The sequence below is a fragment of the Giraffa tippelskirchi genome, chromosome 2 (genome assembly GCF_054371585.1).
Source record: "Giraffa tippelskirchi isolate mGirTip1 chromosome 2, T2T-mGirTip1v1.2.pri, whole genome shotgun sequence".
Classification (NCBI taxonomy): Eukaryota; Metazoa; Chordata; class Mammalia; order Artiodactyla; family Giraffidae; genus Giraffa; species Giraffa tippelskirchi.
Window position 1 is genome coordinate 128295112 of NC_137276.1, and position 12079 is coordinate 128307190.

The 12079-nt window shown below is 35.8% G+C and overlaps 1 protein-coding gene across 2 annotated transcripts in view; it reads left to right on the top strand.

Annotated features, from left to right (window-relative positions):
* Nucleotides 1–12079, top strand: part of RSRC1 (arginine and serine rich coiled-coil 1) — a 427216-nt gene that overhangs the window by 237144 nt on the left and 177993 nt on the right. For both annotated transcript variants that reach the window (XM_081570648.1, XM_081570649.1), the window contains exon 6: nt 5696–5747. In XM_081570648.1, coding sequence (XP_081426774.1) covers nt 5696–5747 — 52 coding nt within the window. The remainder of the gene's footprint in view (nt 1–5695; nt 5748–12079) is intronic.

Below are 12079 nucleotides of genomic sequence, written 5' to 3' on the forward strand. Positions count from 1 at the left end.
ACAAAATAAGCTTCAAGCCAAAAAATGTAACAAGAGACAAAGATGGACATTATATACTGATAAAGAGGACAATTCACTGAGACAACATCAGTTATTAAAATATATGCACCTAACGTAGGTCCAGGCTTCCCTGGTAGCTCAACTGGTAAAGAATCCACCTGGAATGCAGGAGACCCTGGTTTTGATTCCTGGAGAAGGAATAGGCTACCCACGGCAGTATTCTTGGGCATTCCTCAGGGCTCAGGTGGTAAAGAATCCGCCTACAATTCAGGAGACCTGGGTTTGATCCCTGGGTGGGGAAGATTCCCTGGAGGAAGGCATAGCAACCCACTCCAGTATTCTTGCCTGGAGAATCCCCATGGACAGAGGAGCCTGGCAGGCTACACTACAGTCCATGGGGTCACAAAGAGGTGGACATGACTGAATGACTAAGCACAGCACAGCACAACATAGGTCCATCAGAATATACAAAACAATTACTAAAGGGAAGAATTGACAATAATGTAATATTCATAGGGGACTTCGACGACCTACTGACATCAATGAATAGATCATCTAGACAGAAAGTCGAAAAGGAAACAACAGCCTTAAATGAAACATTAGACCAGATGGATCTGATAGATTTGTTGCAGAACTTTCCATTTTAATGAAGCAGAAAACAGGTTCTTCTTAGGTAGTCATGGAACTTTCTCAAAGATTGACCATATGTTGGGACACAAAACAAGTCCCAATAAATTTAAGAAGATTGAAATCATATCAAACATCTTTTCTGATCACCTCCATGTTGTAGCATATTATAGAATTTCCATCTTTTTCAAAACTGAATAATATTTCACTGTATCTTTATACCACATTTTGCTTCTCCATTCATTCAGTGGACACTTGGGTGTTTCCATTTTAGTTATTATGAATTATGCTTCTATGAACATGAGTGTACAAATGTCTCTTCAAGGCCCTGCTTCTAATTTTGGGGGGTATGTACCCAGATTTGGAATTTCTGGATCATATGGTAATTCTGTGTTTCAGTTTTTTGAGATATTGCATTATTGTTTTCCACAATACTGTACTGTTTTAATTCCTGTCAACAGTGCACAAGGGTTCCAATTTCTCCACCTTCTTACCAACACTTATGCTGTGGGCAAGCAGCTTCAGGAACAGGTGCACTGCTGTTAGCCGTGCAGCTGGCATTGGGCGATGGATAGTTGCTACTGTGCTAATAGCTGAATTTTTTTAGAACAGAATTTGAAAGTTTATTATTATTTTTTTTTTTTTTTTTAGGCCACACCATGTGGCATGCAATATCTTAGTTCCCTGACCAGGGATCAAACCCGTGCCCCCTGCACTGAGAGGGGGAAGTTTTAACCACTGAACCACCAGGGAAGTCCCTAATAGCTGAAATTGACAGAAGCTAACTACAATATACTGAGTCTTCCCCTGGTAGTTGCTAGCTTTCAACAGAATCCAGAGTTCTAAAAGAGTTATGTCTGACAGATTCTTCCAGTGCAGTTATTGTCTAGATGGGGAGACAGATTCCTGGTGCTTCCTACTCTGCCATCTTCCAGTATCCTCACTGTATATATATTTTTTGTACAAAATAAGCACGTGACAAGATAAAATTGAGAGTAATTGCTGAAAACCATATAATGCAGTCCTAATTTTGATTTTGTGAAGTGTTTCTTTCTAAGCTTGAGTTCTCTCTTTGCTCGTCAAGTTTTTCAGACTTTATACTTCCCTGTCATTAACAACCCCAAGACTGTGGTTGGCAGCTGGAATGGCTATAGTTTCATCAATTTGCAGAATTTCCCTAGTGGTCGCCAGTGGTTAGGAAGCTAAAAATGAATAGAAGTGAGAAGAGTGAGCAAATAGTTTAAATGGTTTTTTGTAAAGGTTAGGCTTCTTTTTGCTTCTCTCTCTCTTTGTTTTATGGTCATGGCTCAAAGAATTGTGCTGGTATGGAATGTTAGCTTTGGCAATATTTTGAGAATCTAGACATGCAGTCAATTTATAAGGAACTCAGGGGATTGGACTAAATAAGAGTAAACCCAAAGTTGAAAGAAACAGTCTAGACCTTGAGAATGGTCACCTCTATAATCATCAAGAGACTGACCTATCTTTTGGTTTCATCTTAGGAGCTTTTGTTTCGTCCTAAGAAAGTAAGTGCTCTTGTCTAAAACTTGGGTTTACAGATGGAGTTATGTGGGTATACTTGGCTACCAAGGGAAAGGGAGAGAGCAGGGCAGTTCTGTATAATCCATGGCAATAAAAGACTTTTAACCCCCTTCTCCCCCAAAAAGGACCTCTATTAGTTTAGAAAATGTAAGCCCTATATGATATGTATGATATGAAAACTTACAGTAAAAATTTATAACATTCTTACTATTCTATAAATGTCAATGCTAATATTTATTTTTTAAGGGAACACATTTATATTCTGTATATTTCAATTTTGGTAATATTTATTTATCAAACTATGTATTACTCATTTTGATTTAAGGAATATTATATTTCAATAGGATACAATTTTTTCTCTGTAAGTTTGCTTCATGCAATATAATTTTGACATTGTGTTCTTAAATATGTCTTCATTTTATAGTTCTTATAATGAGAAATTGCTTTATTCCAAACATTTGTATTTGATACTAGTTTTTTACTTATTTGGGGCTTCCCAGGTGGTTTCCCAGATAGCTCAGTTGGTAAAGAACCCACCTGCAATGCAGGAGACTCCAGTTCAATCCCTGGGTTGGGAAGATCCCCTGGAGAAGGGAAAGGCTACCCAGTCTAGTATTCTGGCCAGGAGAATTCCAAGGACTGTGTAGTCCATGGGGTCGCAAAGAGTCAGACACGACTGAGTGACTTTCACTTTCACTTTCAGGTGGCTCTAATGGTAAACAACCTGCCTGCCAGTGCAGGAGACATAAGAGATGCAGGGTTGATCCTTGGGTTGGAAGGTCCACTGGAGGAGGGCATGGCAACACACTCCAGTATTATTGCCTGGAGAAATGCATGGACAGAGTAGTCTGGCAGGAAAGTTTCTTTTCTGGCTCTAAATAACATTAGTACCATTTACCAATTTTAGATAAACAAAATATTACCAAAATTAAATTATAAAGACTGAAAATAAAAAGTCTATCCTTATTCTTTTATATATGAAATTAATTGCTTTGACTTTGTGAATATCCTAGTAATTAGAAGAATCCTGAGATCTGGAGTCAGTAGGTCTTAATTTCAATCTGTCATTTACTAGTAAAGGCAAGTTAGTAAACTACTCTTACTCCCTGGTTTTCTTTATCTTTGAAATATTAATCCTGTATTATAGATTGTTAAAGAAATTAATAAATATAAATATGTTTTAACAAATGTTTTATCTTGAACATCAACCATCAAGACTCCTTAGGGATGATAATCACCATGTTTTTAAGAGAGTGGTCTTAAGTAGGGGAGAGGGAGAGCTGCTATGGAGTGGGATTTTTGGGTTAAGAGATTTTAACAATTTTGTTAATATTTTATTGGATGTTGGTTCTCATCACTTTGTACATTTGTCTTAAATATTTATTTGTTACTCTCTCCTTATGAAAAACCTATAATTTTTCCATGAAATATCTTAACCAATACAGTGTCTCGCCTGTTTCTATCAAAGGTCACTGGTTACCAGGATACTCTGAAATGTATACTTCATAATTCTAAGACCTGCTAGTCAGAACATCATTTCCTTCTTGCCATTCTAGTTATTTTATGATGCACAAAGTACCATGTTTCTACTGTATCTGTTAAGTAGATGGCAGAGGTCACAGACTGTTTGGGGATTGAATCTGGTTCTGAGACGTACTCTTTGTTCCACACACTATTTGTCTGTTAGGTGACTTAAAGTCTCAGGAAAAATCAAGAAATTTTATGACCCTAGGCTTGCATTTCTGCATAACAATGAGTTGTTGCTGAGTTCCAGCAGCTTTGTTTAGCTGGGCCATGGGCTCCACAGTTCTGCACACTCACTCTGTTCCCTCAAAGTGATGTGAGATGTTGTGAAATTGTTGTCATCATTATAAATGTTTGTGTTAATTGCTTGACTTGTATGCGCAGTTTCCTTTATAACTGTTACAGAGATCATATTCAGTATATATCAGTTTTATAACTTCATAAAACACACTTACATATCTTTTTTCTATAGACATATGATATAAAATATCCTTTGTTTGTCAGCTCCTTCTTCTCTCATTTTCAATCAGTCCTTTCATGTTACCAATTAAATTTTTCTCAAATCTAGTTTTTCCTGTCCAACCTTACTACTCCTGCACTACCCCAGGCCCTCATCATCTCTCACCTGATTTTCTTTAACTGCTCCCTAACTGAACTCCTTGCCTTCTGTTTTGTTCTTTTCAGTTCATCCTCAAATATATTGCTAGAATGATGTATCAGAGTGCAGATCTCATCTCATCACCCCACTGCTTCAAATTCTCCCATGTCTCTCCATCTTATATGGCAGAAGTCAACAGATTTTTCCTTAAAGATCTAGGTAGTAAATATTTTAGACTTTGCTGGCCGTAAGTTTCCTACCACAAACAATTGACTCTGCTGCCGTGGAGTTGAGCACAAAAGCAACTATAGACAATACATAAACAAATGAGCATGTCTGTGTTTCAGTAAAACTTGTTTACAAAATCAGGTTTAGACCATAGTTTACTCCCTCTTCCATGATATAAAAGGCTATCCCTGTCTTCTTTCCTGATGCATCTACCATTTTCCCATCATTTGTCTTATAGGTTATTCAGAAGCACCATTCAAATTCTTACACCTTTCTGAGCATAACATCCCCTTTCTATATCCGATTATGTAATTCTTTTCAGGCTGTTTTTCCACAAATTGCAAAACATTCAAATATATCTTGTAAAATATTAATTCTCAAATGATGGTATCATATATAAACATGAAATTATTTAGTCAGTACTGACATCTTCAGAAACTTATTGTAAAATCTTAAGTATTTCAGTTTTTAACAGATCTTTCATAAAAATCATGAGCTTGATACAAACCATGTTATAGTTTGCACACCATCAATATATATTATCCGAAAATCTCAGAATAAGGTCACTGGTGGGAAAGTATTTTCAACATTATCATCTGTATTGAATCAAAGTTGATTGAGAGAATAGTTTTAAGAACACTAATAGGAACTGATAGCAGTAATTCACATTGTGTCTTATCTTTATCACAGTTACTCCTTTCAAATACTGTAAAGAAAGCAGGAAATATTTGGTTTTAGAATATGATATTTGCCTAAGGTATTAGACTTTAAGTTGCTATTTAAATAGGTCATTTTGCATGTTTCCATAAGTAAAGAAATAACACAACCTGAGAGTATGTTGTTAAATGTGTTGATTTTGCCTCATTATTAAATTGCCTTTCTTTTGCTGTTGCTGACTGGTACAAGTTGGGTAGTAGATAAAACCTATTCCAGTAAAAAAAGAAAGAAAGAACTTCATTCTTTGCACTTTTCATAATAATGAAAAGTGTGATTCGATTACTAGAGTGAGAAAGCAGATTGGTAGAGCTGCTGTGATGGAATTTTGTTAAGATGTGGGTTAATATTAATACTGATTATGATAAAGTTAGCTAAATTTTCTGATACTCACATAATAATACATTAGTTTAAAGCTCTGTTAAAACTGACTTGTGTATGTTTTTTATGGTTGATTTTTAGCCACCAGCTGAACAGGCCAAAGCAAGACTCCAGTTGGTTCTAGAAGCTGCTGGTAAGTGTAAATAATTAATTTTATTTAAATGAAAAAATGTGAACTAAATCCTAGCATTCTTACAGGTGGATCAAAGAGCAAAATACCTATTTTCATATAGCCTCACATTTTTATGACATCTGTGTATGGCCATGTTTGCGTGCATGCTTACTCGCTTCAGTCATGTCTGACTCTTTGCAGCCCTGAGGACTGTAGTCCAACAGACTTCTCTGTCCTTGGGATTTTCCAGGTATGAATACTGGAGTGAGTTGCCATGTCCTCTTCCAGGGGATCTTCCCGACCCAGGGATCAAATCTGTGTCTCCTGTGTCTTCTCAATTGCAAGCAGATGCTTTTACCACTTTGGCACCAGGGAAGTCCCATGTGTGGTCATATTTTACCTCAAATATATATTGCTACAGTGTAATGTTAAAAGCTCATTCTTTACGTTCTTATTTATAATATTGGCTACAATTTTAGTTTTAATTTTGATGAAATCTAGTTTATTGATTTTGGTCTTTTATGGACTATATTTTTAGTGGCATATTTAAGAAAAATTTTATACTTTTACATTTTATATTTGAGAATGTGATCTATTTTGATTTAATTGGTGTATAAAGTGTGAGATTTAGATTAAGGTTTCATTCTAAAGGAAATGAGATAAATGCCATTTAATAATCCTCCAGTTTAGTTCAGTTCAGTCTCAGTTGTGTCCGACTCTTTGCAACCCCATGGACTGCAGCACGCCAGGTTTCCCTGTCCATCACCAGCTCCCAGAGAGTGCTCACACTCATGTCCATCGAGTCAGTGATGCCATCCAATTGTCTCATCCTCCATCGTCCCCTTCTCCTCTTGCCTTCCATCTTTCCTAGCATCAGGATCTTTTCCAATGAGTCAGTTCTTCGCATCAGGTGGCTAAAGTATTGGAGTTTCAGCTTCAACATGAGTCCTTCCAATGAGTATTCAGGATTGATTTCCTTTAGGATTGACTGGTTTGATCTGCATGCAGTCCAAGGGACTCTCAAGAGTCTTCTCCAACACCATAGTTCAAAAGCATCAACTCTTCGTTGCTCAGCCCTCTTTATTGTCCAACTCTGACATCCATACATGACTACTGGAAAAACCATAGCTTTGACTAGATGGACCTTTGTTGGTAAAGTAATGTCTCTGCTTTTTAATATGCTGTCTAGGTTGGTCATAGCTTTTCTTCCAAGGAGTAAGGGTCTTTTAATTTCATGGCTGCAGTCACCATCTGCGGTGATTTTGAAGACCAAATGGTCAATACCGAAATCAGATTGATTATATTCTTTGCAGCCAAAGATGGAGAAACTCTATACAGTCAGCAAAAACAAGACCAGGAGCTGATTGTGGCTCAGATCATGAATTCCTTTTGCAAAATTCAGACTTACATTGAAGAAAGTAGGGAAAACCAGTAGACCATTCAGGTATGACTTAAATCCCTTATGATTATACAGTGGAAGTGACTAACAGATTCAAGGGATTAAATCTGATAGAGTCCCTGAAAAACTGTGGATGGAGGTTTGTGACATTGTGCAGGAGGCAGTGATCAAGACCATCCCCAAGAAAAAGAAATGCAAAAAAGGCAAAATGGTTATCTGAGGAGGCCTTACAAATAGCTGAGAGAAGAAGAGAAGCAAAAGGCAAAGGAGAAAAGGAAAGATATACCCATCTGAATATAGAGTTCCAAAGAATAACAAGGAGAGATAAGAAAGCCTTCCTCAGCGACCAATGCAAAGAAATAGAGGAAAAGGATAGAATAAGAAAGACTAGAGATCTCGTCAAGAAAATTAGAGATACCAAAGGAACATTTCATGCGAAGATGGGCACAATAAAGGATAGAAACGGTATGAACCTAACAAAAGCAGAAGATATTAAGAAGAGGTGGCAAGAATACACAGAAGAACTGTACAAAAAAGATCTTCATGACCCAGATAACTACAGTACTCACCTAGAGCCAGACATCCTGGAATGTGAAGTCAAGTGGGCCTCAGTTTAGGAAGCATCACTACGAACAAAGCTAGTGGAGGAGATGGAATTCCAGTTGAGCTATTTCAAATCCTAAAAAATGATGCTGTGAAAGTGCTGCACTCAATATGTCAGCAAATTTGGAAAACTCAGCAGTGCTACAGGACTGGAAAAGGTCAGTTTTCATTCCAATCCCAAAGAAAGGCAATGCCAAAGAATGTTCAAACTACCACACAATTGCATTCATCTCACATGCTAGCCAAGTAATGCTCAAAATTCTCCAGGCAAGGCTTCAACAGTACATGAACTGTATACTTCCAGATGTGCAAACTGAATTTAGAAAAGGCAGAGGAACCAGGGATCAAATTGCCAGCATCCATTGGATCATCAAAAAAGCAAGAGAGTTCCAGAATAACATCTACTTCTGCTTTATTGACTGTGCCAAAGCCTTTGACTGTGTAGATCACAATAAACTATGGAAAATTCTTAGAGATGGGAGTACCAGACCGCCTTACCTGCCTCCTGAGAAATCTGTATGCACGTCAAGAAACAACAGTTAGAACCGGGCATGGAACAACAGACTGGTTCCAAATTGGGAAAGGAGTACATCAAGGCTGTGTATTGTCACCCTGCTTATTTAACTTATATGCAGAGTACATCATGCAAAATGCCGGGCTGGATGAAGCACAAGCCAGGAGAAGTATCAATAACCTCAGATATGCAGACGACACCACTCTTATGGCAGAAGGCAAAGAGGAACTAAAGAGCTTCTTGAGGAAAGTGAAAGGGGAGTATGAAAAAGCTGGCTTAAAACTGAACATTCAGAAAACTAAAATCATGGTATCTGGTTCTATCACTTCATGGCAAATGATGGGGAAACGATGGAAACAGTTACAGACTTTATTTTCTTGGGTTCTGAAATCCTCCAGTTACATTGGACTAGCTCATTGGACTAGTCTGGATACCATCTAATCTTAAAATCTCGTGTGTTTTAGTATCTCAGTTGCACAATTATTTGATTTTAGATTACTTTGACTTTACAATACACAGATTCGTGTAGACACTAAATACTTTACCTTTTTAAAGATAAAAAGATTCATATTATCTTTTCCAAGTACTGATAGGTTAATTTTTAGTCTTAATGTGCTCTTTCAAAAATGTTACATTTAAATAATAAGTCGTTAAGATCAAGAATGAGGTAAGGTTAGAATAATATAACTAAAGTAGTATATATTTCTTTTTTTCATTTTTCTTAAAGTTTTTTACTTTTTATAGATGTATATAGAGTTCATAGTCTCCAAATGGAAATGAGAATTCTGTTTTAATGTTAAAAGCAATTTCAGACTACCAAGTGATAGTAGTTATATTTTTATCATTCATTGAGAAAATACATATGTGCATATTAATTCAAAGATATCTTGCATTAGCTCCTTGTATTTTCAGCCAAAATGTCCAAGGTCTAAAATTTGGGAACACCAGTATAAATGATGTACTAACTTCATAAATCACTAATTGAAGTAATTTACCATGTAAAAATGAATATTTTGACTATGAATTTCTATACCACTTCATATTACTTGAAAAATCACTTATTTTTATGTATTGATCTTACTAATTTTATCTTTCATTATATAGAAAACATGATACATTAAAATTTTGCTTACTATTTTTTAAACTTTGACTCTCTAATATATATACTATAGGATAGAGCTAGTTAATATGATTCTCTATTATTTATATACTATATATTTATTCTTTATTGGCAGTTTGCTTTGAAGAAATATTTCCAGTTCATAATTTGGGTATGAAGAAACTCTCATTTTAAAGGAAAATATTTATGGTGCTTGGTCCAGAAAATATTTGTTTCTATTAACACAAGTATATAGAATTTTATTTGATAGTTTTACACATTTTCTTTATCTTTTAATATGACTTTGAAGCATATTATAAAACAGATCTGACAATACAAACCTCAGTATATAACTTGCTTATATTGGTCCCTGCTTTCATCTCTCATTTTTTAATTTAACATACTAAATTCTATTAAGGATAAAAAATGAAGTTCTATAATTTGCCAAACATTCAAAATATTATGACAGTTTTCAAATTAAAAAACTTACATTGGCCCCTATAGGCAAAGGACAGACCTTAGCTAGATGTAGCATTATTTATTAATCATTTACTTCTTATTGAACATTTATGTTGTCTCTGCTTTGCCTCTTATCCATAACACTGTGATGTATATCCTGTTACAAATTTTGTTTTTCATATTTTAGATTATTTTCTTGGAACTGATTGCTATAGAAATGAGTATGATGTTAGAGGCTATTATTAATAATATTTAGAGTGGCTTTTTGTACATTCTTGCTAAATTGTTTTACAAAAGGATTATTCTACTTTTCCTACTGCTTAAGAAACCATTTTACCAGATTTTGGTGTTTAATGCCAGGTCCATGACTGTGTTGCTTTATAACATGAAATAACATAATATACTTTGAAAAACACCTTTTACTGTTATTAATGACAACTTGTGACCTTGGAGAGGGGAAGCAGATGGATGGATAGGAGAGCACTAAGTTAATATAGAACTTAACGTCAGAGTTCTAGATAACTGTTTCAGTGATGAATTAAGGTGTTCATTGAATTACCAAAAATCAATATATTAATAATGTAGGAGGGGATAAGAAGAACTTGAGCTCAGTCTAGTAAGACTTGTGGAAAAGACTAGCCTAGTCCTATTGGAGTTTACTTGAATTCCCATGGAAAACACCCTCAACTTTGGTGCCTTAAAATTGGATATCAGGAAGAACTTGAGGCTGTATGATAGATTCTTTTTTTTTTTTTTAAATAAATTTATTTATTTTAGTTGGGGGCTAATTACTTTACAATATTGTAGTAGTTTTTGCCATACATTGACATGAATCAGCCATGGGTTTACATGTGTTCCCCATCTTGAACCCCCCTCCCACCTCCCTCCCCATCCCATCCCTCTGGGTCATCCCATTGCCCCAGCCCTAAGCATTTGTCTCATGCATTGAACATGGAATGGTGTTCTGTTTCACATATGATAATATACATGTTTCAATGCTATTGTCCCGGAACGTCCCACCCTCACCTTCTCCCTCAGAGTCCATAAGACTGTTCTATGCATCTGTGTCTCTTATTCTGTCTCTCATATAGGGTTATCGTTGCCATCTTTCAAATTCCATATATATGCATTAGTATACTGTATTGTTGTTTTTCTTTCTGGCTTACTTCACTCTGTATAATGGGCTCCAGTTTCATCCATCTCAATAGAACTGATTCAAATGTATTTTTTTAATGGCTGAGTAATATTCCATTGTGTATATGTACCACAGCTTCCTTATCCATTCGTCTGCTGATGGACATCTAGGTTGCTTCCATGTCCTGGCTATTATAAACAGTGCTGCGATGAACATTGGGGTACACGCGTCTCTATGATGACCCAGCAATCCCACTGCTGGGCATACACACCGAGGAAACCAGAATTGAAAGAGATGCGTGTATGCTAGATTCTTGAGCCAGGATTTATTTCAGCCTATAGTTAATGTAATCTGGGAGATAGGGTTCATATGTAGAAATCTTGCTAAGTCTTTTACTCTAATTGTGAGTATCAGAAGAAAGTTTAATATATAACCATTGCATTGTTATTGATTTATTAATGAATAGTAATAATGATCTTGGTTTGGAATTAAAATATATTTAGAACATTTGGCAATAATTATTAATGGTATGATTTTGAAAGACGTGTGTGAGTAGAATAGCATCCAGACTTCCCAGTTGGTTCAGTTGTAAAGAATCCACCTGCCAGTACAGGAAACAGAGGAGACATGGATTAAGTTCCTGGGTCAGGAAGAGCCCCTGGAGGAGGAAATGACAACCCACTCCAGTATTCTTGCCTGGGAAATCCCGTGAACAGAGGAGCATGATGGGCTACGGTCCATAGCATCGCAAAGAGTTGGACACTGAGCAATTGAGCATGAGATGAGCTTGAAAAGAACATTAATTAAAATATAATCACAGTAATTACAGGGGTGTCGTGTGTGTTGTACCAAACATAAATTTGAAGTCAGAGATTTTATTGTAGTTGTTATGATCATATTTTGTATGTACTAAACTGTTAACGTTTTTATTCTTTGCTACGCTGAATCTTCAGATTTAGGTAGACTCTTTTCTCATAGTCATAGCTAAAATGCAATTGAAATTAAGTTTTGTGTCTCTTGTTTAACTTTTAATTTGAAGGTGATGTGAAATTAAAGTTATATCTAAGGAGTTTTCTTTTTATTTTGTTTTTTCAAGTGCAGTAGGACTCAAAAGCTTGTAAAACTATATAAATTGATAAGATTG